At 45.1% G+C, this 20,519-nt stretch overlaps 1 protein-coding gene across 2 annotated transcripts in view; it reads left to right on the top strand.

Annotated features, from left to right (window-relative positions):
* LOC116278332 (uncharacterized) overlaps window positions 1-20,519 on the top strand; it is a 75,378-nt gene that overhangs the window by 4,843 nt on the left and 50,016 nt on the right. The window contains exons 5-14 of one of the 2 annotated variants that reach the window (XM_072948408.1): window positions 1,039-1,115; window positions 1,560-1,584; window positions 2,443-2,513; window positions 3,234-3,258; window positions 5,008-5,081; window positions 5,557-5,581; window positions 8,936-9,000; window positions 11,911-11,959; window positions 13,690-17,972; window positions 18,810-20,322. In XM_072948408.1, the coding sequence (XP_072804509.1) occupies window positions 1,039-1,115; window positions 1,560-1,584; window positions 2,443-2,513; window positions 3,234-3,258; window positions 5,008-5,081; window positions 5,557-5,581; window positions 8,936-9,000; window positions 11,911-11,916 (368 nt within the window). In that variant the 3' untranslated portion in view covers window positions 11,917-11,959; window positions 13,690-17,972; window positions 18,810-20,322. Of the gene's footprint in view, window positions 1-1,038; window positions 1,116-1,559; window positions 1,585-2,442; window positions 2,514-3,233; window positions 3,259-3,633; window positions 3,751-5,007; window positions 5,082-5,556; window positions 5,582-8,935; window positions 9,001-11,910; window positions 11,960-13,689; window positions 17,973-18,809; window positions 20,323-20,519 lie in introns of those variants that run through there. The other variant, XM_072948409.1, reaches the window with a different exon arrangement.

Consider the following 20,519-nt stretch of genomic DNA (forward strand, 5'->3'; position numbering starts at 1 on the left):
GAGATCCCAGACACCCCCAGTCACTCTGCAGTGGCTCAGTGGTCGCAGGACTCAGGGTCGGTACAGGTGCATTTCAGAGTTGACCCTGGCCTAGTCCTGAGTGTGAGATGCAGCCAGGAGACCAGCCTGGTCCTGGTCGGTCAGCGATTGTGAGAAGTGTGAGGCCTCCTGCAGGACAATGCAGGTCGACGTCTGTCAGTGCTGGGGCCATTGCTTAGCACGTGGCCCCAAACAGGAAGAAACGGAGAGATTTGCTTATAGTCCATTACATCACTGCCAGCCTTAGAAATGCTTGTTAGCCCGGTGCCCACCCCCCTGGCTGCAGATCTCGTGCACAGCTGGGTTAGAGACACCGGTGTGCACTCGACAGCTCCTCTCCTTACTGAAGTCTCTCTTAATTAAATGTCTGGTGGAAGTGTTGGGGGGTCTCTGAGTCAGTGGACACCCTTGGATGGTTTTGAACAGGAAGAGTGGGAGCAAACTACCACATGAGTGACAGTGGCTCTCCTTAAATGGTAGGATTTTAGTATTTTCGTAACTTCTGTATCTGATTTCCTCATCAGACATTCTAGTAAGAAGACATAACAGCATTCATTGCCTGGGATTGAGTTCATTCCCTCCATAAAGGCCATTTTTCACAGAAAATGGAAAAGGGGGGTGATAAATACAGTAGCAGCCAGTCTGGCTCCAGGGGGAGGAAGTGATGGAGAAGTCGGGAAGACAGAAGCCATTTAGTCCCACTCCAGGCAGGCAAAAGAAGCCATGAGAACCGGTCCCTGAAACAGCTTGCAGCGTAGAGTTCACTCCCTTTTAGCTTGACTGGTTCACGCTGACCCCACTCGCCACGGACAGGGAGCAAAAGGCTCTGTTCCTCATCCGCCTGCTCTTCTCTCTGCCTGACTTCAGTCCAGCAGCATTTCCGCCTGTGCTTAGTGACGTCCGCGTCCGTGCGCTCCCACCCCATGTGCACATTAGGTCTGGCTCCCTGAGTACTTCTTTCAGCACCGCCGATTTACTAACAGCTACTCTGTGTCTTAGATCTTGAAGACCTGACGGAGTTATTAGTCGACATGCCCAACAAGAGGGCAGCGGAGAGGCCCCCGAATACCCCCAGGGTAAGTTCATCTTTCTTTACCGGAGAGAAGAAGGTTGCTTCATTTCTCTTACTTTTCATCAAATTCAGATGTCTGACGGTGTTCAGTATAAATGATATTTACAGTTTCCTTGACTGGAGAAATGTTCTTGAGTGAAAATCTATTACCAGTACATCCCTGGTTCAAAGGGTATTTTAACACTGACAGCATGAGCTCCAGACTGTCCATGATTGAGCGATTCTGTCAGTAGACTTTCTACCCCCTTGAAAAGAGAATTTTGTATCATCCATGAAGACTTGGTGCCCTTTCTGTGGGTGTCTGACCTGTTTTTTGAGGGGCCATTAACTCAACTACTTTCTCCCACTTGCTTTCCTAAATTAACCAAGAGATAGCCAGACTTGTGCTCTCCGTGCACAGGGTGGTGTGATCGCTGGGTCCTCACAGTGTTCTCTTTTCTCTATTCAGCTGGCTTGGATCAGCAATGACGATGGTATGTATTCTGGAACCTTTCTCTGCTGGGAAAAACTCTAGGTGATGTAGAAGCTTAGCGTTTCTTGCTTGCTGTGATTGGTTTTAGCTGACTCTGGGTTCCCACTCGGAATGAAGATGAAGGATGCAGTGAAAAGTAATAGATTTCTGAGAAAGGAGTGATGCCCAGATGGTCCAGTCCCTGGAGAAAGGAGTATATTTAGATGGGGTGGCTTTATTTCTATGAAGATTTTGGAGGGAGGTCCATGTGTTGCCTATGTGGTGTGATTATGAATCTGTCTGGATAAGTAGTGTGTGTTTCCTCAGGATCGAATTACCATTTACACCCCAGAGTACACATATCCAGTTTCGAATATAAATATCTCATCACCAGCGCAGGGTAGCTGTCCATTCACTCATTCTCACCTCACCAGAGCTGTTCTCAGACGTCTGGTTATATTCCCTTTCCTCAGATGGAGATGTTGCAAAGTTTGACGACTGACATTTATTGACAGGTACTTTGCAGCCCAGAGAACACCCCTGGTGCAGACAGTCTGACCAAGTGCAGTATAGGGGGATTTTTTCACAACTGAGTAAGAAAAAAAAGGAAGAGAGAATTTCTATGGTATTGGTCCTGTGGTGACTAGTACATTGATTACACTCCCAAAGATAGGAAAACAAATATCCTATTTTCCGTTTTTTTCTCTGTTCTTCTTTGTGCCTTCCTTTACCACTCAATGTAATGCCCCAAACATGTCACTTTATAATTACATAACATCCACATCCGTACACTTCCACCCTGTGTCCACATCAGTTAAGACTCCTGAATAATTGCTGTCAGCGCGGCCAATGTGCTAACAGTTTCTCTGTGTCTTCCTAGATCTCATGGAGAGCGAGAGGTGGTACTCACAGGAGAAGATGGGAGAAGAGGAGACCCCATCCAGCACTGAAGTAAGTTCACCTTTCTTTACCTGAGAGAAAAAAGTTGCTTCATTTTTTTTTATTTTTTATGAAATTCAGATATCTGACGGTGTTGAATACAAATGATAGTTACAATTTCCTTGACTGGAGGAATGTTGTTGAGTGAAAGTCTATTACAGCACATCCCTGATTCAAAGGGTATTTTAAAAATGACGGCATGAGTTCGAAACCATCCCTAATTGAGCGATTTTGTCAGTGGACTATTTTCCCCCTTGAAAAGAGAATATTGTCTTATCCATGAAGCGTTGGGGTTTTTTCTGCGGGTGTCTTCACTGTTCTCTCGTGGGGCCATTAACTGAACTGCTTTTTCCCAGCTGGTTTTCTAAGGTCACCAAGAGATGGCAAGGCTTGTGCTCACAGTGCACAGGATGCTGTCATTCCCACAGGGTGTTCAAAAAGTGTTTCAAATTGAAGTAGAGTTGACTTAAATTACTATGTCAGTTTAAGGTGTGCAGCTTGGTGATTCAGTATTTTTACAGATTATACTCCATTAAAAGTTAGCACAAAATATTGGCTCTAATTTCCTGTGCTGTATAATCAGTCCTTGTGGATTATCTGTTTTATACATAATAGTTTGTACCTCAGAACTCCCTCCCCCTCTCGTGCTGCTCCCCCTTCCCTTTGCCCTCTGTGATAACCACTAGTTTGTTCTGTACCTGTGGGTCCTCACAGTGTTTTCTCTACTCCCAGGTGGAAGTGTTCGAAATGGATACCGGTACGTATTCTGCAACCCCCCTCTGTTGAGGGAAAATCTAACCTGATGAGGAATGCAGGGCCTTTTGCCTGCTTTGGTATCAGAGGCACTGATTCTTGGTTCATACTAGGCATGAGGGTGGAAGATGAAGTAAGCGAAATGGATTTTCCATAAAAAAAGAATGCCCTCTTTGTACAGTCCCTACAGGGATCGAAGGCATTGTGCCAGTGTGGGTTGTGTGTGTGAAGTCAGTGTGTGTCCTCAGTGAGCCTGAGTGTGACTGAATCTGTCCATGTTAGTGTGTGTTCCCCTTGCGGAACTTTCCCACTTTAGCATCATAAATGTGTCTGCTTTATAATAGAAACTCTCATCACTGCACGCTCTCTGTCCATTCAGTCCCTCTTCCCTCAGCACAGCTGTTACCAGAGGTTTGGCCAACATTCCCATCCCCAGATGACGATGGTCAGAGATAAATGGCCCAGGCGCTTGACCTCCCTAATGGAAAACCAAAGTGTAAGCCAAGCTGTGGATGTTCTGGACCACTGATCTCTGCTTGTCCTTCAGCCTTGGGATCATTCATCAGGGAGCAGAGGGGCCCCTGCTTTTATATCCGTGCCTGGAAGTACTAGTCTCCCGAGGGCCCAGACGCCGCCCATCAGTATAAGGTGGCTGCATCTTCGGCGAACCCTGCGCAGGTTCAGGTGCATTTTAAAACAGTCCACTTGGGCGTAATCCTGAGTGTGAGACGTACTCAGGAAGCCAGCATGTTCCTGGCCAGGCACAGGGTCTGAGAGCTGTGAGGCCCCATGGGGCACGGTGCCCGTCAGCATCTCTCAGTGCTGAGCTCATTGCTCAGCATGTGGCCAAAGGCAGATAAGAATCAGGGACATATTTTTTCGTTTTTGATGACATTACCGTAAGCCTTAGATCTGTGCAAATCCTGCGGGCACACAAACAGAGAGTCAGTCGGTGGCAAATGAGAATTGAAAATGAAACGTGGTTAGGAGCCTGGTGTCCATCCCCATTGTTGCCAATCTCCTGCTGAGGTGACTTACAGACACCAGCACTCACTCCAAGCCTCCTCTCCTTAGTGAACTGTCCCTCTGATTGGATCACTCATGGGAGTGTGGACATTCACTGGCTCAGTGCACCCTCGTACATTTTATACACGAGGACGACCGGAGGAAAGTGTCACCTGATTGACAGTGGCTGTTCTAAAATGGTCAGATTCAGTATTGTGAAATCTTCAATGTGGTTTTATAAGTGATTGGTGAATGGGTGTAATAGCATGCTTTGCCTTGGATTGAGTTCAGTTCCCCAAGAAGGCTTGTCTTACTCCAGCACCAATCTTGTAAGAAGGGAGGAGACATGCAGTAGCGACAGCTGTGACTCCACAGTAAGAAGTGGTTCTGGATGAGTCAAGAAGACACTCACAGTTGAGCCCACATTCAGAACAGGCAGGCCAAGTCAAGGGAGTCTGTCACTGAAGCACAGCATGCACTTCAGTGTTTACTGTTCTACAGACTCACTATTTCACGATGATTAGATCCTCCGCAGCTAGAAAGCCACAGGCCCTGTTTTTCGTCTCTTTATTGCTCCTCACCTTTGCCTGCATCATCCACCAAAGATGCTGTCCAGACAGCACTTCGTCCATTCTCAGTGTCCACCCGCATCCATACTCCCCACCCCAGGCTCCCATCAAACAAAGCTAGTTAAGGAATTCCTGATGAGCACTGCCCCTGTCCTGACAGTCACTCTGTGTCCGCCTAGCTTCCACCGAGGACCCGCTGGAGTACCTTCATCATCCACGAATGTCAGAAGAAGAAACATCATCTACCTTCAAGGTCAGCTGGCCTTTCTCATCTTGATATAGAGTCATTCCTTTTTATCTGTTCCAATAGAATGAAGATAAGAAAATCTGAGCACGTGCATTTCGATGATACAGACAATTTCCTAGGTTGGGAGAATGTTAGTGAGAGTCTGTTACTCACTGCTGACACCAGACTCACAAGGGCATTAACAGTGACAGCAGCCCTACACACTGTACAGCAGGGGGTTCCTTCTACCACGGCAACTTTTCCTCCTGGGAAAAGGATTCTGTCGTTACCAACTAAGATGGTCTTGGGAGATAAGACCCATCCTCTGGGAAAGGGTGATGTATTTTGGCCTGAGTAGATTTGTTCTGTTTTTGCTGTATTTCGTTGAAACCACCAGTCTTTCCCCCCTGGTTCTGCACTGTCATCAAGTGAACAAAAACCTTGTGCAAATGGGATGCAACATGATCTGATCCTCACAGTGTTTTCTCTTCTGTTTTGGCAGTTGGTCTCAGATGAGAGCAACACCGGTATGTATCCTCGAATCACTCACTTGGGTAGAAAAATCTAGAAGATGTGAAAGGTGGGGGTTTCTTGCTGGCTTTCATGGGGAGAGCCACCCTGAATCCAGCTTCCTGCTGGGAATGAACAGAGGGGACACGGGGGTAGAACGTGGTACTCTGGGTGGAGAACCGAGGTGAAGTGCTCACGTCTCAGGAAGCAGCCGTCCTACAGCGAGGCGGTGCCTGTGTGTGTGCGCGGGAGCGGGAGGCTCTACGTGAGTTCTTTTGCTGTGGTGCTCAGTGTGTGTGTGTGTGCATGTGACTTTTCTGCGTTTTGTGTTTCCCTTGATACATGGTACCCCAGAACTTCACAGTAACTAGTGTCAGCTTGCCCATTTTATCCCCCATCATGCTTTTTTGGGGGGTGTTGGAGTCTGTGGGGCTGCCCCAGAAGCCAGAGCTGTGGTGTCCCCTCCTCTCCCACTTCACACGGCCAACAATAAAGGTCGGTCCTACAGTAAAAAAAAAATCCTGTCACCATTGCATCATGAATGTATATGGGTGTAAAAATGAATCAGATTGTATAACTTAAATATGAGCTTTCTTTGCCAAGTATGCCTCAGTTAACCTGGAAAACACATCGTTTCACCACCAAGAAAATGCTTATTGGGTTATAAGTGGAGACGACTGCTTTATCATCCGTTACTGAGTCAATAACAACTTCACTTAATAGTGAATCTCCCCTCGCAGTGGGGCTCATACATTTTAAATGGTCATGGTACATCTCTCTTGCCACTTTCTTCATTTGTGACTCTTCCCTCGTCCTCTCCCCTCATCTTAGCACTGAGTGCTGGGGGACGGCTCCTTCCTTCTGGGGGTGCCCCTGGTGCACCCACATGCCACCCCCAGTTATGGAGGGATCTGAGGAAGGCAGCGTCTCTGGGAATAGATGGGGCAGAGTCTCTCCAACCGGCTCCTTTGAAACTAATATTCACCTTCGGATGCTGTGCTGAGAATACAAAGTGTCCTTCTGCGGTGGAAAGTCTGTCTCCAGTCACTTGTGCCTGCCCTGTCTGTGTGCCCGGCAAGAAACTGCATACAATGCAGACAGAAGCGAGAGATCTTCTCCAGGGGCTGAGCTCAGGGTGGGCCCAGGCTCCCTCCCTGGCAGAGCGAAGGGAGGTTGTGTGGTGCATGGTGTGGACAGACAACCTCAGCAGTGTGACAGGAGCAGCTGGACTCGTGTTGCCATGGAAATTGCCAGATGAAAGTGTCTTGGTGTTTTCTAAAGGCCTCTGCAAAAAAAAAAAAAAAAAAGATCAAGGGAGTAAAAGTCCATTAAACAGGAAATAAGGCAACTTACACTTTTTTTCTTTTTTAAAATCCTGACTCCTGTGATGATACATTTTGAGTAGAACTTTTATTGCCCTTTAGGTGTTAATATTTTTCCCACCAAACAAAATGAGATCACTTCATTGTAAAATGTCACCTGTTTACCTCCAAAACCATCTATGAGGCAATTTTGCCCTAGAAACCCTCTGGCTCTAGATCATATTTCCTGGATGGTGCTGAAGGGAACCCCCAGTATGTGTGATTCAGTGTTAAAGTGAGAGCTGCCCCCAGTGGTTTCATGTGTGAGCAAAGTCCTGGGAGCCTTGGGCTGGACTTGATGAGGAAACACTTTGAGGAACAGAAGGAAGACAGAGAAGGGCCCCCGGGCCCTGTGGTGTCAGATGGTGGCTGGTTTCCAGGTCAGGGAGGGGAGTCCAGCACCTGAGACCAGCTAGGCCCCCAGATAGGATGCTATTTGGGGTAGGGTAATTCTTGGATGGGGATGAGAAAGGACCCCACTGTCCTGCTGGAGTGAACACTACAGAGGCATCTTCTTTAAAAGCTGGGGGAGAACCTCTCTCAGGCTCTGTCGCTGTCCATGGTTACCTGTGTGACACACCAGACCCCTTCCCACTTCCCTTCTCCTTGCTTCCTTTTCTCTTTCTGTTTTTCTTCTTTCCTTCTTTTTTTTTTTTTGCTTTGTATTTTATTTTACTTTATTTTTATTATAATTCAAAAGACATAACATGAAACCTACCGTGTTAACCAGGTTTTAAGTGTACAGGACAGTGTGTTTAACTCTGCGCACATTGTGTAAGCACGTGTTCAGAACTTTTTCATCCTGCGTGACTACAGACTTCGTTTTCATCTTCTCCCCTTCCTTGGCAGCCACTCTTCTACTCTGCTTCTGAGTTGTATTTCAGCTACCTCTTTTAAATGGCATCATCCAGTGTTTGTCTTTCTGTGGCTGGCTAACTTCACTTTAAATAATGTCCTCCAGGCTCATTCATGTGGCTGCAAATGGCAGATTCCCATCATTTTGTGAAGGCTCAGTAACGTTCCGTTGTGTGTACACAGCGCGTCGTCTTTGCCCGTCCGCCTGCTGGCGGACGCCGGGCTGTGCCGCTGTCCCGGGCGCGGTGTGTGACGCTGCCGTGAACGGGGCTGCTGGTCTCCCTTCCTGACACCGATTCTCTTCCTTTGGGTTTGTGCCCAGAAGTGAGGTTGCTGGATCATACGCTAGGTCTATTTGTCCTTTTGTGAGGAAATGCACTGCTGTTTTCTATTAATGGCTGCACCATTTTACATTCCCACGGAGAGTGTAGCAAAATGCCAGTTATTCACATCTTCACCAATAACTGTTAAATTTCTTTTATCAATAAACATACTGACAGGTGTGAGGTGATACTGGTCTTTTGATTCGCATTTCTGGGATGATTAGTGATGTTGAGCGCATTTACATACGTGTGTTGGCTGTTTGTATGTATTCTTTGGAGGAGTGTCTATTCACGTCTTTTACCCATTTGAAAGAGATTTATCTCTCCCTTTTTATTTGCAATTGAGTTGTAATAGTGTCTTCTATATATTGGATATCAGACCATTCTTTAATGCAAAATTCACAAATATTTCCTCCCATTCTATATGTTGTCATTTCATTCTGTGATTGTTGAAGAGACTGCTTTCCCCGTTGTGCAGCTTTAAGCCTTGATGGAGATTATAGTGCCAGGATGTGTGGCACTATGTATTTGAGGCCTGTCCATTCTGGTCCATAGGTCTGTCTGCCTGGTTTTATGCCCAAACCACACTGTTCGATGGCTTTGGCTTTGTCATGTTTTGTGAATTCAGGCATTGTGAGCCTCCATCTTTATTCTTGCTGTCAAGATTGATTTTGGCTCTTTGGCGTCCTTTGTGGTTCCGTATGTGTTTTAAGAATATTTTTCCATTTCTATTAAAATGACACTGAAATCCTGAGAGGTGTTGGGAGAAGTAAGAAAAATGGATGGGTCACAGTTTGTAATAACGTTATTACTCATGGTTGTGCTTCTACAGAAAAGATTGTGGAGAGCACCTGTGATACTATGGATGAAGATGCTGCAGGTGGAAACAACACTCAGGCACGATCCAGTGCGGGAGGGCTCCTAGGAGCGCCTGGGTTACGCGTGGTGCTTGTAGTCTGAGGAAGTTGAATATGAAATCAGAAGAAAAGAAATGTGTGTAGAAATGTTCTTTTCATTTGTGATAATAATAGTAAGAAGATTGTGCCCACTGGGTTTGGCTGTGCCATTTGTAATCACTTGTCTTCCTTTGCTATGCAAAAATCATCTTTTCAGCGAGACCTGCTCCTTCCTGCTTTTGTCACTGGCAAATGCGGAAGGCTGGTTTCTGATGGGCACCTCAAAGGCACTGTGCACAAGAGACTTGGATTTTGTTTTCACTACTGACCTAGGTGGACACAATGCGGTGGGACGTAAAACTCTCATAGGCCCCCAGCACTGCAGACCAAGGTCTTCCGTTGAGTGTCAGGTGTTGAATGAGAAGCAAAGTCTCTCCCTCTGCACTCTCAGGGTTTCTGGCCTCACCATCAGGTATTGTCCTCACTTGATTTTTCCTGTGGAGGGCACGTGCAGGGCTGGATGAGTTCAGGAATCTGTCCTCTGGGGTAACTGCACGTGCTCCGGCATCCTTGAACTCGCTCAGCCTCCACGCCGCACCCAAGGCTGTTGTGCGGAATATGCTTCCACTTGAGGGAGGCCCGTGTCCAGCTGCCCCTGGAGCCGCTCCCTGGGCAGCAGAAAGTCTGGAGGACTGTGAGGGGCTGCTGGACACGCATCACACGGCTGCTCTCACAGCCCTCCTGACCTGGTCTCCCGGGCGTGTTCTGTCCCAGGACGGAGCCTCTGGACAGCAGGACCAGGGCGGCCCTCCTCTTCTCAGGACATAGTGCTCCAGCCACACACCCCGCCCCTGACCCCTCACACCCCCTTCATGCCCAGACTGGACTTTCCCTCAGGGGCTCCCATACCCTCCCTCCCAGTCCTTCCAAGTCTTGGGGCGAATGAACCCTGGCAGGTGCTGTGTGTTTATGTGGCCACATCTCCTGTAGGACATCAGTTGCACCATTTTCAGGCTAAGGGAATTTGGACAAGGAACTCGACCTCTAATTTAGCATTCTTCCTCTCTGATGGCCTAGGAAACTCATGCGGTCTTTGTAAGGATACGTACCCAGTGTCGTAGGGCAGTCACTTGACGTGTGGATTTGTTTGCATGTCTTGACTGTTGTGTGCAGTGCTGCAGTGAACACGGGGTTACAGACAGCTCTTTGCAATACTGATTTCGTTTCTGCTGTATGTATACCTGGAATCCACCTGCAACAGAAGTTAGTTTTATTTGGGGCTTTTTCCGGAAACTGCGTGCTGTTTCCCATAATAGTTGCACCATTCTGCATTCCCACCAAACTATGCAAAGCTTCCAGTTCTCCACATCTTCACCAACACCGATTAATTTTTTAAAAAAATACATATTTATTTATTGTCAACTTGAGGGGCGGGGATTAAGTTTCCTTCTTTATTTTCTTAACGGAGGCCCTGGGGATTGACCCCAGGACCTCGTGCGTGCTAGGCATGCACTCTACCGCCGAGCTGTGCCCTTCCCCCGACACCGGTAACTTTTATTAATAAAACGTATCCTGATCGGTGTGAGGTGATACCTCTTGTGTTTCGATTTGCATTTCCCCGTGATGAATGAGGTGGGGAACATTTGCTTACCTCTTGCCCTTTTGTATTTCTCTTTGGAGAAACATCTTTTGAAGTATTTGGCCCGTTATTAAACTGAGTTACTTATCCTTTTGGGGCAGCTTGATTTGCAGTAGTCTCGTGTAATTTGGATGTTGGCCCCTTTCAGTTACATGGTTTGCAGATTTCCATCCCATCCTGCAGCCTGTCTGTCCATTATTTTGGTTGTTGGAGAGACTCTTGTTCCCTGTTGTTGAGCCTTAGAACCCTGGTGGAGATCGTGGTGCCACATGTGTGCGTGTGTTTGAGGCTGTCTAGTCTGGTCCATAGGTCTGTCTGCCTGTCTCTATGTCAGTCCCATACTGTTTTGATTGCTGGGACTGTGTCATGTATTTTGAATTCAGGAAGGGTGAAGCCTCCGTGTTTATTCCTCCTGTCAAGACTGTTTTGGGTCTTTGGGGTTCTTTGTGTTTATACATGTATTTTAGGAATGTGTTTTCCATACTGTCAGAATGACAGGGGAATTCTGACACATGTTCCAGTGCATCTTTATGTCACTTTGGAAAGTATGAAAATGTCAACAACGTAAGGGCTCCTGTCTGTGAACATGACAGGTCATTCCAAGTATTTGAACTTACTTCATTCTTTCAGCAGTGTTTTGTAGTTTTTAGTGTACAAGTCACTTTGATTCTTAGGGTTCTGGCCCCTACCTTCCAGCTCATCCAGAGTCAGGGTGAGAAGGATGGGCTCATGAAGACAGTGAGGTGCCGCTCGCTCCCATCTGCACCTGCTCTCTGAGTAAGCCCAGCACAGGCGCACGGGGCCGGGACCAGCACCTCTGCTTACTTGGCTTCCTGCTAGGAAGTCTTCTAGGACCCGGTGTTCACATTACTCTTTGGGTGTCGCCAAGGCCTCATATAGTTCCTGGCATGTGTGCACGAGCACAGAAATACTTAGAAATGAATGATCAGATCAGACCAGGAAATGACTCTGCAGTTTAAAAAAAAAACAGCCAGGGGAAGGGTGGTAACACCCTCCTCATCTTTGAATCTCTCAAGCTGTGCCGTACAGTATGGCAGCCACTAGCCAGATGTATCTGTTTATAATGAATTTAGTGAAGTCAATAATTAACTCAGTTTATTTACATAAGACACGGAGGACAGGTAAGATCTGAGAATCTGGAAGAAAAATCTGAATGAAGCTCTGTGACTAACAGTAACCTCCAGTGACATAGGAGAAAGAGGCTCGTCACACTTTCTAATAACTTTATTACTCCTGTTTGTGTTTCTACAGAACTGAAGGGTGGAGAGCACATACAGTAGTGTAGATTAAGCTGCTACAGGTAAGGAAGGACACTCAGGTAGGATCCCGTGGGCAGGGTTCCTGGGAACACCTGGGTTCTGCCTGCTGCTTTAGAGACTGATGAAGGTAGATATGGAATCAGGGGAAAATTGAAATATCTATAGAAATCTTACTTGTTTTCATATTTTAAACGTGTAAGAGTAAGACGCATTGTGTCCCTGGCCTTTGACTGTGCTGGGTTGGCATCATCTTGTCTTCCTTTGCTACGTAAACACAATACCTACAAGCCCTGCTCTTTGGTGCATTTGTCACGGCCCAGTGTGAAAGCTTGGCTTCTGATTTGCACCTCAGGTGTATCATGCACAAGAGACTTCAGTTTTGTTTTCTTTATTGACCTGTGATGGACATAATGTGCTGGGAGACGAAACTCTCACAGGCACTTGAAACTGGAATTCCTGTTCTTCTAGTGACAGTCACTTGGGGGACAAAAAGCTAACCCTCTCCCTCTGAACTTCGAGGGTTTCCAGCATCACCATCAAGTCTTGTCCTCACTGTTCAGTCCTCACGTGAAGGGCACTCGCAGGGTCGGATGAGTTAAGGAGTCCGTCCTCTGGGGTAACTGCACCTGCTCCAGCATCCTTGAGCTCGCTCAGCCTCCACGCCTCACCCAAGGCTGCTGTGCAGAATGTGCCTCCACTTGAGGGAGGCCCGTGTCCAGCTGCCCCTGGTGCCCCTCCTTGGGCGCAGGACGTCGAGAGGACTGGGTGAAGGGCTGCTAAGTTTGCTTTACACACTTGCTCTCACAGCCCTGCTGACCTGGTCTTTAGGAGTTGTCCAGACCCAGGACAGATCATCCAGGTAGCCCAGCCAGGGGGTCACTCTCTTCTTAGAACCCACTGCTCCATCCAGACAGCCTTCCCTGATCCCCACACCCCAGTCATGCCCGCAGAGTGACCTTTCCTCAAGCCTGCCCTGTCTCACCCCGCCCCACCCTTCCAAGGCTCGGGACAGTGTGTATTTATGTAGGGCTTGTGTAAAGTCATTTTTATACTAAGAGAATTTAGACAAATTACACCTGATTTTGCTTTCATCACCTCTAAGGGGCTAGGAGACTTACGGAGTTGGTGTGAGGATTAAGTATCTCCCAGTCACCTAAGATCACCCCAGGCACAGGACAGTCCCTTTCCATGTGGAGTTGGTTGTCCTCTGTCGTCGGACACAACACCAGGTTCATGCCCGGGACTCCCTGGGTAGGATGGATGCTTTCCAAAAGTCTACTTTAGCGATGATCGCCAGCATCTTGACTTAACTTTTATTTAAAGATTAAGAAAGACACTAACTTTTTAAAATCCACACATGACAGGTTATTAAAATGAAACTTTCCGACTCAGTTTTGGCTGTGTCCCCCAAGACAGCACATGCCAACTGTGTCCACATTCCCAAGCCGGGTGCAGGACCAGCCCCGCAGGACCTGCAAAGGCTTCCAGAGGCTGGTTTTGCAGCTCTTAACCAAAAGGGTCAAAATGAAAATAATACACTCTGAGGGCAGCTCTGTCTCTCTGTATTTCTTTCATTATTTTCCCCTGTGGGAAGGAGAAAAGAGAACTGAGCAAAGGAAGCCACACCTCGGGGCAGATTGCTTTAGCAACAGACTGGTGGAAGCTGGGCACAGGAATGAGCTGTCATCCAAGTTGAAGTTCAGAACTTATTGCTGAAAAAAATCTGTCAGGGTTTTTTTTAAAGCTGATTTCCCCCAAAATCTGTTGATAGAAATAGGGAGCGGACCCCAAGGAAGGATGGAAGAGGAGTGAGAAGTTCTCGAGTGAAGATCTGGAGATGAGTGCAATATGCAGCTGAGATGGAGAAGAGCAGAGGGAAAAAGGGACCTGTCATACCGTGAATTGGTTCATTTAGGAAAGTTATTCCAGAAGAGTCATCTACTTTTATTGCCAAGTGTTAAGCTTAGTTATTTCCACAAAGAACTCATTTTTGTAAATAATGAGGTAATCAGCTGTATTAGATTATATAATTTGCCTACTACTTTTATCACTTTACAGACTTACTTTCCTATATTTTGTTGATTTCCTTAGCAATAAATATAGTTCTTTTAAAAAATCCACATGTGTTTTCCTTAGCATTTGACCTTGCTGAACCATCTCGTGCTTTCAAAATACTCTCATAAATTGAGTGATCCTACATCAGTGACTTTATTTCTCGTTCTGTTTTGCTGGGCTTTTTTTATTGCCAGCGTTTCAAATAGTGAGTGTACTGTGCATTTCCCCGTCATCTACAGATACGTTTTTATGGAAGTAGAGTCAGTTTACAGTGCCGTGTCTGTTTCTGGTGTACCGCACAATTGTTCTGTCATACTTGAACATTCATATATTCCTTTCCATATTCTTTTCCACCATAAGTTACTGTAAGATACTGAATATAGCTCCCTGTGCTGTACAGTATGAACTTGTTGTTTATCCGTTTTGACCCATAATCTAATTTTCATTATACCCAGTCTCCCAGGTTATGTTACCCATGTATAGATCTTCATGTCTATATATCTCTCTATGCTGATAACTGCTAAATATATCTTTAACCCTAATGTACTTAAAGTTTTAAAGTAATTCATCTGGTGGCTTTTTAAAATAGCCCTCTGGATAAGTTCCAAGGATCTCAAAATTAAGATGTCTAAAACTGAGCTACTGCCCCCAAATTCCAGTGTATCTGGGTCTAGCCAGGAGAGACCGCATAGTCATTTGAACAGTGGAAGTTTAATTAGTATAATTTTTTAGTCTAGTATTTAAAAGAACCTGTTCTTACAGGGGATTGGAATAACTAGGGACTGGCTAGTAATAAGTAAAGAAAGCTTAAATCTATAGGACTCCCAGATTTAAGGAGCAGCTAATACTCCCAGGGCTGAGCATCCCAGGAGGAGCCTCCACTCCTGGGCTGAGGTTCTGCAGTTGTTGGAGAGGCCACGGCCTTGGCTTGCTGAGTGGCAGAGAAGTCACTGGTGCCACGCCAGCTGAGCCTGATGGAAATCTGCCCCCTGGAGTCCCAGGGAAAGCTGTTCCTGGGGCGATGTCGTACTGGCCGCCGTGCACCGCAGGGGCACAGGCTTTGGGGAAGCTGCACGACTGGCAGGAGCCAGATGCTGAGGAAACCATGGCTCGTGCACAGCAGAGCCTGCTGAGTGAGCACACCAGCCTGAACCTGTGCAGAGACTCCTCCTACGAGGCCTCTCCAGTGCCCTCTGCTGACTGCTGCGCGCCATTCCAGGCAACAAAGGAAAAATATTTAAAGGGCCCAGATCTATGTTCATGGAGCCAACAAAAAGGATGAGGAGGAGCTGAGAGACAAATGGACAACCAGCACACCCCTCCAGAGCCCGCCTCCTTCCCATTCCCTGTACTTCACTGGCTTCTTCCAACATCTGTTGTCTGTGACTTGCCGTTTGCTTCCTTCTTAATCAGGGCTCAGTTCAGGGTCATACCACTTTTCTCTTGTTTCATCAGCCTTCTCTCCTCCAGCTTACCTTCATCATCTACATTGTTCCTATAATACAAAACTAACGATACTAGCTACAGAATTAAATTCCAACGAGGCTCTTCACCATCTGGCCATAGCCCATCTTTCTAGTCCTTTCTTCCATCACTAACCTTTTTACTGCATCCCAGGCCCTTTGATGACTTTTTGGTGGCCCTCTTCCCCGTCATTTTGTAGTTAGATGTTACTTCAGTGATGCCTTATCTGACTTAGGAAATTAGTTGCTCTGTGATCTCTTACAGCTTTTTTTTTTTCACTGTCTGTGTAACAGCAGTTACCATGTTGTATGATAATCACCACATTCCTATGAACCTTATTTGTCTTTGTGTTCCTAGGACCCATCGCCCATTCAGCAGGGGGATAATTTTCTGTCTTAGTTAAAAATCTGCATTTCCCTTTTTAAGCCTTTATATTGTAAGCAGACTTTTTGGTTTCCCCATTTTAAAAGATGAAATATCCTTGTAGCTCTTGAGTATTATAATCCTGTTTCCATGATGATAACGTGCTTGATATTGTACACTTTTTAGTATCTTACGAAGCACTTTTAAGTATGTCATGCTGCCTTTAACTTTTCTTAATTTGCACGCTAGTGTAAGTAGTTGAGCAAGACATGATTTTGCCCATTGATCCATACTATCTTGTTGTGAAATAGTCAGGGTATATTTTATCGTCATTTTACTAACGAGGAAATGGATTCTAAGAATATGAGTGACAAGCCCCTGCCTCTCACTTGGAGCTGTGTGATCCGTGGAACTGGCTACCTCAGACGCAGGAAGTTGGTGTCTCCCGTGTTCTGTTTGGTTTCGCTCTCTGTGCAGGCAGCCTTAGCTTCTCAGGACTGCAAGTTGTTACTTGTCCTTAGTGTCCCCGTCGGCCAAGACGGTCAGTCACCCCTCTCCTATTTCTGGTTACTGTAGACTTTGTAAAGGTGAGTGTATTTTCTTGACTAGTTTTCAGACGTCTTCTCCGTGTTCAGTTTCCCTCCTTATTAGAAGTTAGAGATGGGTAACTTACAGAACCTCTCAGTTCAAGTGAGAATCTCAGCAAGTCTTTATTGGATGGGCTTTTGTTTATGGCCCTTAGGGACTGGAAGATTCTTTAAAACTCCACAGGCAGGTGATAATATTGGGACTATGACTTTTTTCACCTTTGTCAAACCTCACGTGACTGACCTCAGTAAAACTAGATCTAGAAGTAAATTTGCACCAGTTTATTTTGTAAATACTTGAAAGAAAGGGAGATTGAAAACACTTGTTAGATTTACAAAATTCACATGGTTTCAGTTCATAAGTACTCTGAGTTAAATTATCTTGATAATTATGCTGACTTGATAGTTTTAATCTTTAAAAGCCTATACTTAATATAAGGGACCTTGGGTTATGTGAGTTAAAAATTGGACAAAGTGATCAACTGGGCAACAATCTACTTCCTGGATTTCATAGAGGCAGAAAAGTTTCTTCCCATTGGCATACATCTCATATTTCTGCACAGTCCTTAGAAGATAAAAATGGTAAGCTAATGTATTTTGTGTTCCAATGAAAGTAAGCCATTGTATTACTATTAATAATTTCATAGACACCACTTAATAACATTTTCTATGTGCAAACTTCTTTCCTGAGTTGTCCCCCCCCCTTTTTTTTAGAGTAAGTTTTCACTGGAATGATTTTAGTTTTACAGAAAAACTGCAAAGACATCGCAAAGAGTTCTTGTATACCCCTCACCTCTCTTCCCCTAACGTTGACTACTTCCACAACCACGGCACCTTTGTCCAAACCAAGAAATTAACATGGGCACAATACTTTCTCTAAAGTATAGACTTTATGTAGATTTTACCAAATAAAATTGAATTTCCCCAAATCACTAGTTTTTCCGTTAGGGTTCTTTTTCTATTCCAGGACTTAATCCAGCACACTATGTAGCATTTGGAATAGTGGAATGTTGTTGTTGTTTTAACTTTATGTGACCAATATTTGTTGGATTCCAAGTAACACGGTGACCTCTGAGAACAGGTTAAAGGAACAGTCGTGGTCCCTGCTCGTATAGAACGTCTGTGTGTTTTCTCACTTGCGTCCTATGCTAAGTGGGCATTTTATTAAAAGGGCAGTCAACTTCATGGCACTCAAACAATGGATGTGAGAGGCTTATCAAAATACTTGCTGCTGGAAGAAGAGACTTTAAAAATTCAATAGAAATGATAAAAGCCCTGGAATGAAAGAACAGGTTTGAACAGTTTTGTGAGGAAGTTTTGATTTGAAGCTGTACTTCACATCAACTTAAATCATTTACTGATCCTTCATTCTTATTTTGCCTTTATTTTGTACACGAGCTACAGGATGGGGAAGCAGCGACCAGCCGGGCCCCGAGGCCGGGAGCAGGCGGCAGGTCTGCGCGGCCCCAGGGACAGGCTGGTGCTGCAGCCACTCACCCAGGCCATTCTGGAGACATCTCGCATCTCCCTTCTCAGGGAAGAAAAACAAAAAAGGAGAGCTACAGGATGAATGAAGAATTCACAAGTAAGGGAAAGATGAAGTTTTTGAGCTTAGAGGCTTGCACTAAAGATCAGCTTCTGTTTTCTTTTCATGCTCTACTGCCTCCGTCCTGAGAGAAGCCCTGAGGCTTAGCGGTTGAGAGTAGACTAGGACCAGACTCAGTCCTGCAGCTGAGTGACTGGGGCATTTACAGTCAATCTCTGTTTTCTCATAAGAAGCGTGAGGAATCACCCCTGATCTCTCTTTGGAGGATCAAATGTAATGATCTAAGCAAAGTACTTGGCCCACAGTAAGTGATCAGCGGAGTCAAATGTTTCATTATCATTGTTCTATAGTATCGTTACTATTACTATTGCTCACCTAGTCCGAGAATTTACATTTCCTTTTAAGATGTTCCTCTGACTGCCAGCTGTTTCTTCTTGGCTTAGGCAGGCAGAGGTATTAGGAAAGGGTGTCTTGGCTTGATTATTAGAGTTCTGATAGAAATCCCTGGATTCTAACTGGGATGTAGGGAGAGAGGAGAACACTGTTGTTTCTGTTGTTGCTGCACCCGAATTCCCTGGGAACCTGGGTGTTCAGTAGAATGGGGCCCTCTAGTCAAGGACAGGGGCCAGGAAGAATGAGGGCAGTGTTCACGGCGATGGAGGGAACCTGCTTCATACCCACGCCTATGAAGCTGTAAGAGAGAAAGACAGTGACACGTCTGGTTTCCAGTGTTGCATTACATTGTTCAGTTGGGTTTTGAAATTATCTCTAGGAAATATAAATTGTTTATCTCTTTATGCTTGTAACCAAAAACCTCAACTAAACATGTCTATCTTTTTTTTTTTTTCTTATCTCTGACATGCCTTTGTTGCGGAGATGAGTACACAGGCCTGACTAGCGGCATTCATGGTCCATGTATACCTTTTATCTCTTGGTTTGAAGGTAATTTAATTGGCAGCTATATTTGTGTATCATATTACAAACGATAATCTAATGAAAGTGATAGACAGTAAAGTGATGAAGGCGTGTGATTAGATTTGCAGGGCTGTTAGAAATACCTAGAAGAGCCATATGTGGACAAATAAAGGGCAAAATTCATTGCTTTTTTAGTATTTGGTAAAATTACGTATTGTACTTTGTGACTTTTGTTTGTTCGACAATTAGAAAAGTGACTTCTTACAATTTCCCTCCAGGTTGCTTAGACACATCCAGTGCTTTCCCCAAGCCTCGTGCTTGTGCAGACAGCATTCAAGAACTCTCAAAACATGTACTCAAATCTTCAGTACTGGCTAGTATGAAGCAACAACTGTTTTACTTTGAAAAAAGAATAGATGTATTTGCTTTTCTGATTTGTCTTTCTTAATGAAATTCGTGATTATAAACATTTATTTGTGGCTCACAGGAGAACTTACAGAATATTTGGAATCAACTAGTATGGATGTATCTATGTAGTTTGTAATCTGGGAAACGTAAAATTACTGGATTTTGAATGTGAGTGAGAAGTTCCACAGTTAATCAGATTCTAGGAAACCTGCTCCAAAACAGTCAAGCACATTAGTTTACTTCCCTCATTTTTAAAATCCCTTTGCAGTGAAAAGATGAATAAATAAAAGTGAGCAGAAAGGGCAGCAGCCAGAAGGGTTTCATAAATGGGCCAGAAATTTGATGACTCTGTAAGTTATAAAGTCAGTGAAATCACATTGATATCAAAATTGAATATATATCCATTCATAGTTATTTAGTACCAGGCACTAGTGATGGGCGTTAGGTGATAGGGACAGTTACATAACTGAAAAAGACACACGTTACCACCTTCATGAGACTTACAGCAGTGACATGGAAGAGGTGTGTAACGCTGTTTCCAGTAGAACTTAGGAAACCCCCCAGGTTCTGAGTCAGTGATAGTGGGGTGCGGGGTGGCTGATGGAGTCAGCGGCTGAAAGAGTGTGCTGAGTGGTCAGCCACAGAACAGGTCTGGCCTCCGTCTTCTGGGCAAAAGACACATTTGTGGTAAGGTGTCTGTGTGTTGAGAGGAGACTCTTGGTTTGAGGATTAATGCCAAAGAGAGAAACAAGATAGTAACCCCGGGTAATTCTGAACTTGAATCAGACACTAAAAGGTACCTGCTCGTTTACCGCACGTCCACGTTTTGTAGTCTGAATATGCTTACCGCCTTGGTAGTTTTGAGGACACCTATCTCCAGTCAGTACTCATCATCACTGTGTTCTTCTTTACAAATGGATTAGCAAGAATCTCCACATATTTGAGGAAAATGTCTGTCATCGAAGAAAGGCACCAAGTTGGGCAATGAAGACTCCTTTGACGTCCTTTGAAGAAATGGTTAATGTAGAAGACAGAAGAATACTTCAGGAGGATGGTACACTAATTTGTAAGTATTTATGAAATAAAAAACTGAGCATATATTAGGGTATAAAGGAAATCTCAATATAAGTTTCAAAAAGTTATAACTCAGAGGTCAAATTCTTTGATCATATGATAGAACTGAAATCCAAGAACAGAAAAGATACCTAAAAAGTTCCTAAAGATGTGGAAATTTTTAAAGATACTTTTCTAAGTGTCTGTGGC

This window comes from Vicugna pacos, chromosome 23 (assembly GCF_048564905.1).
Source record: "Vicugna pacos chromosome 23, VicPac4, whole genome shotgun sequence".
NCBI classification, from domain to species: Eukaryota; Metazoa; Chordata; class Mammalia; order Artiodactyla; family Camelidae; genus Vicugna; species Vicugna pacos.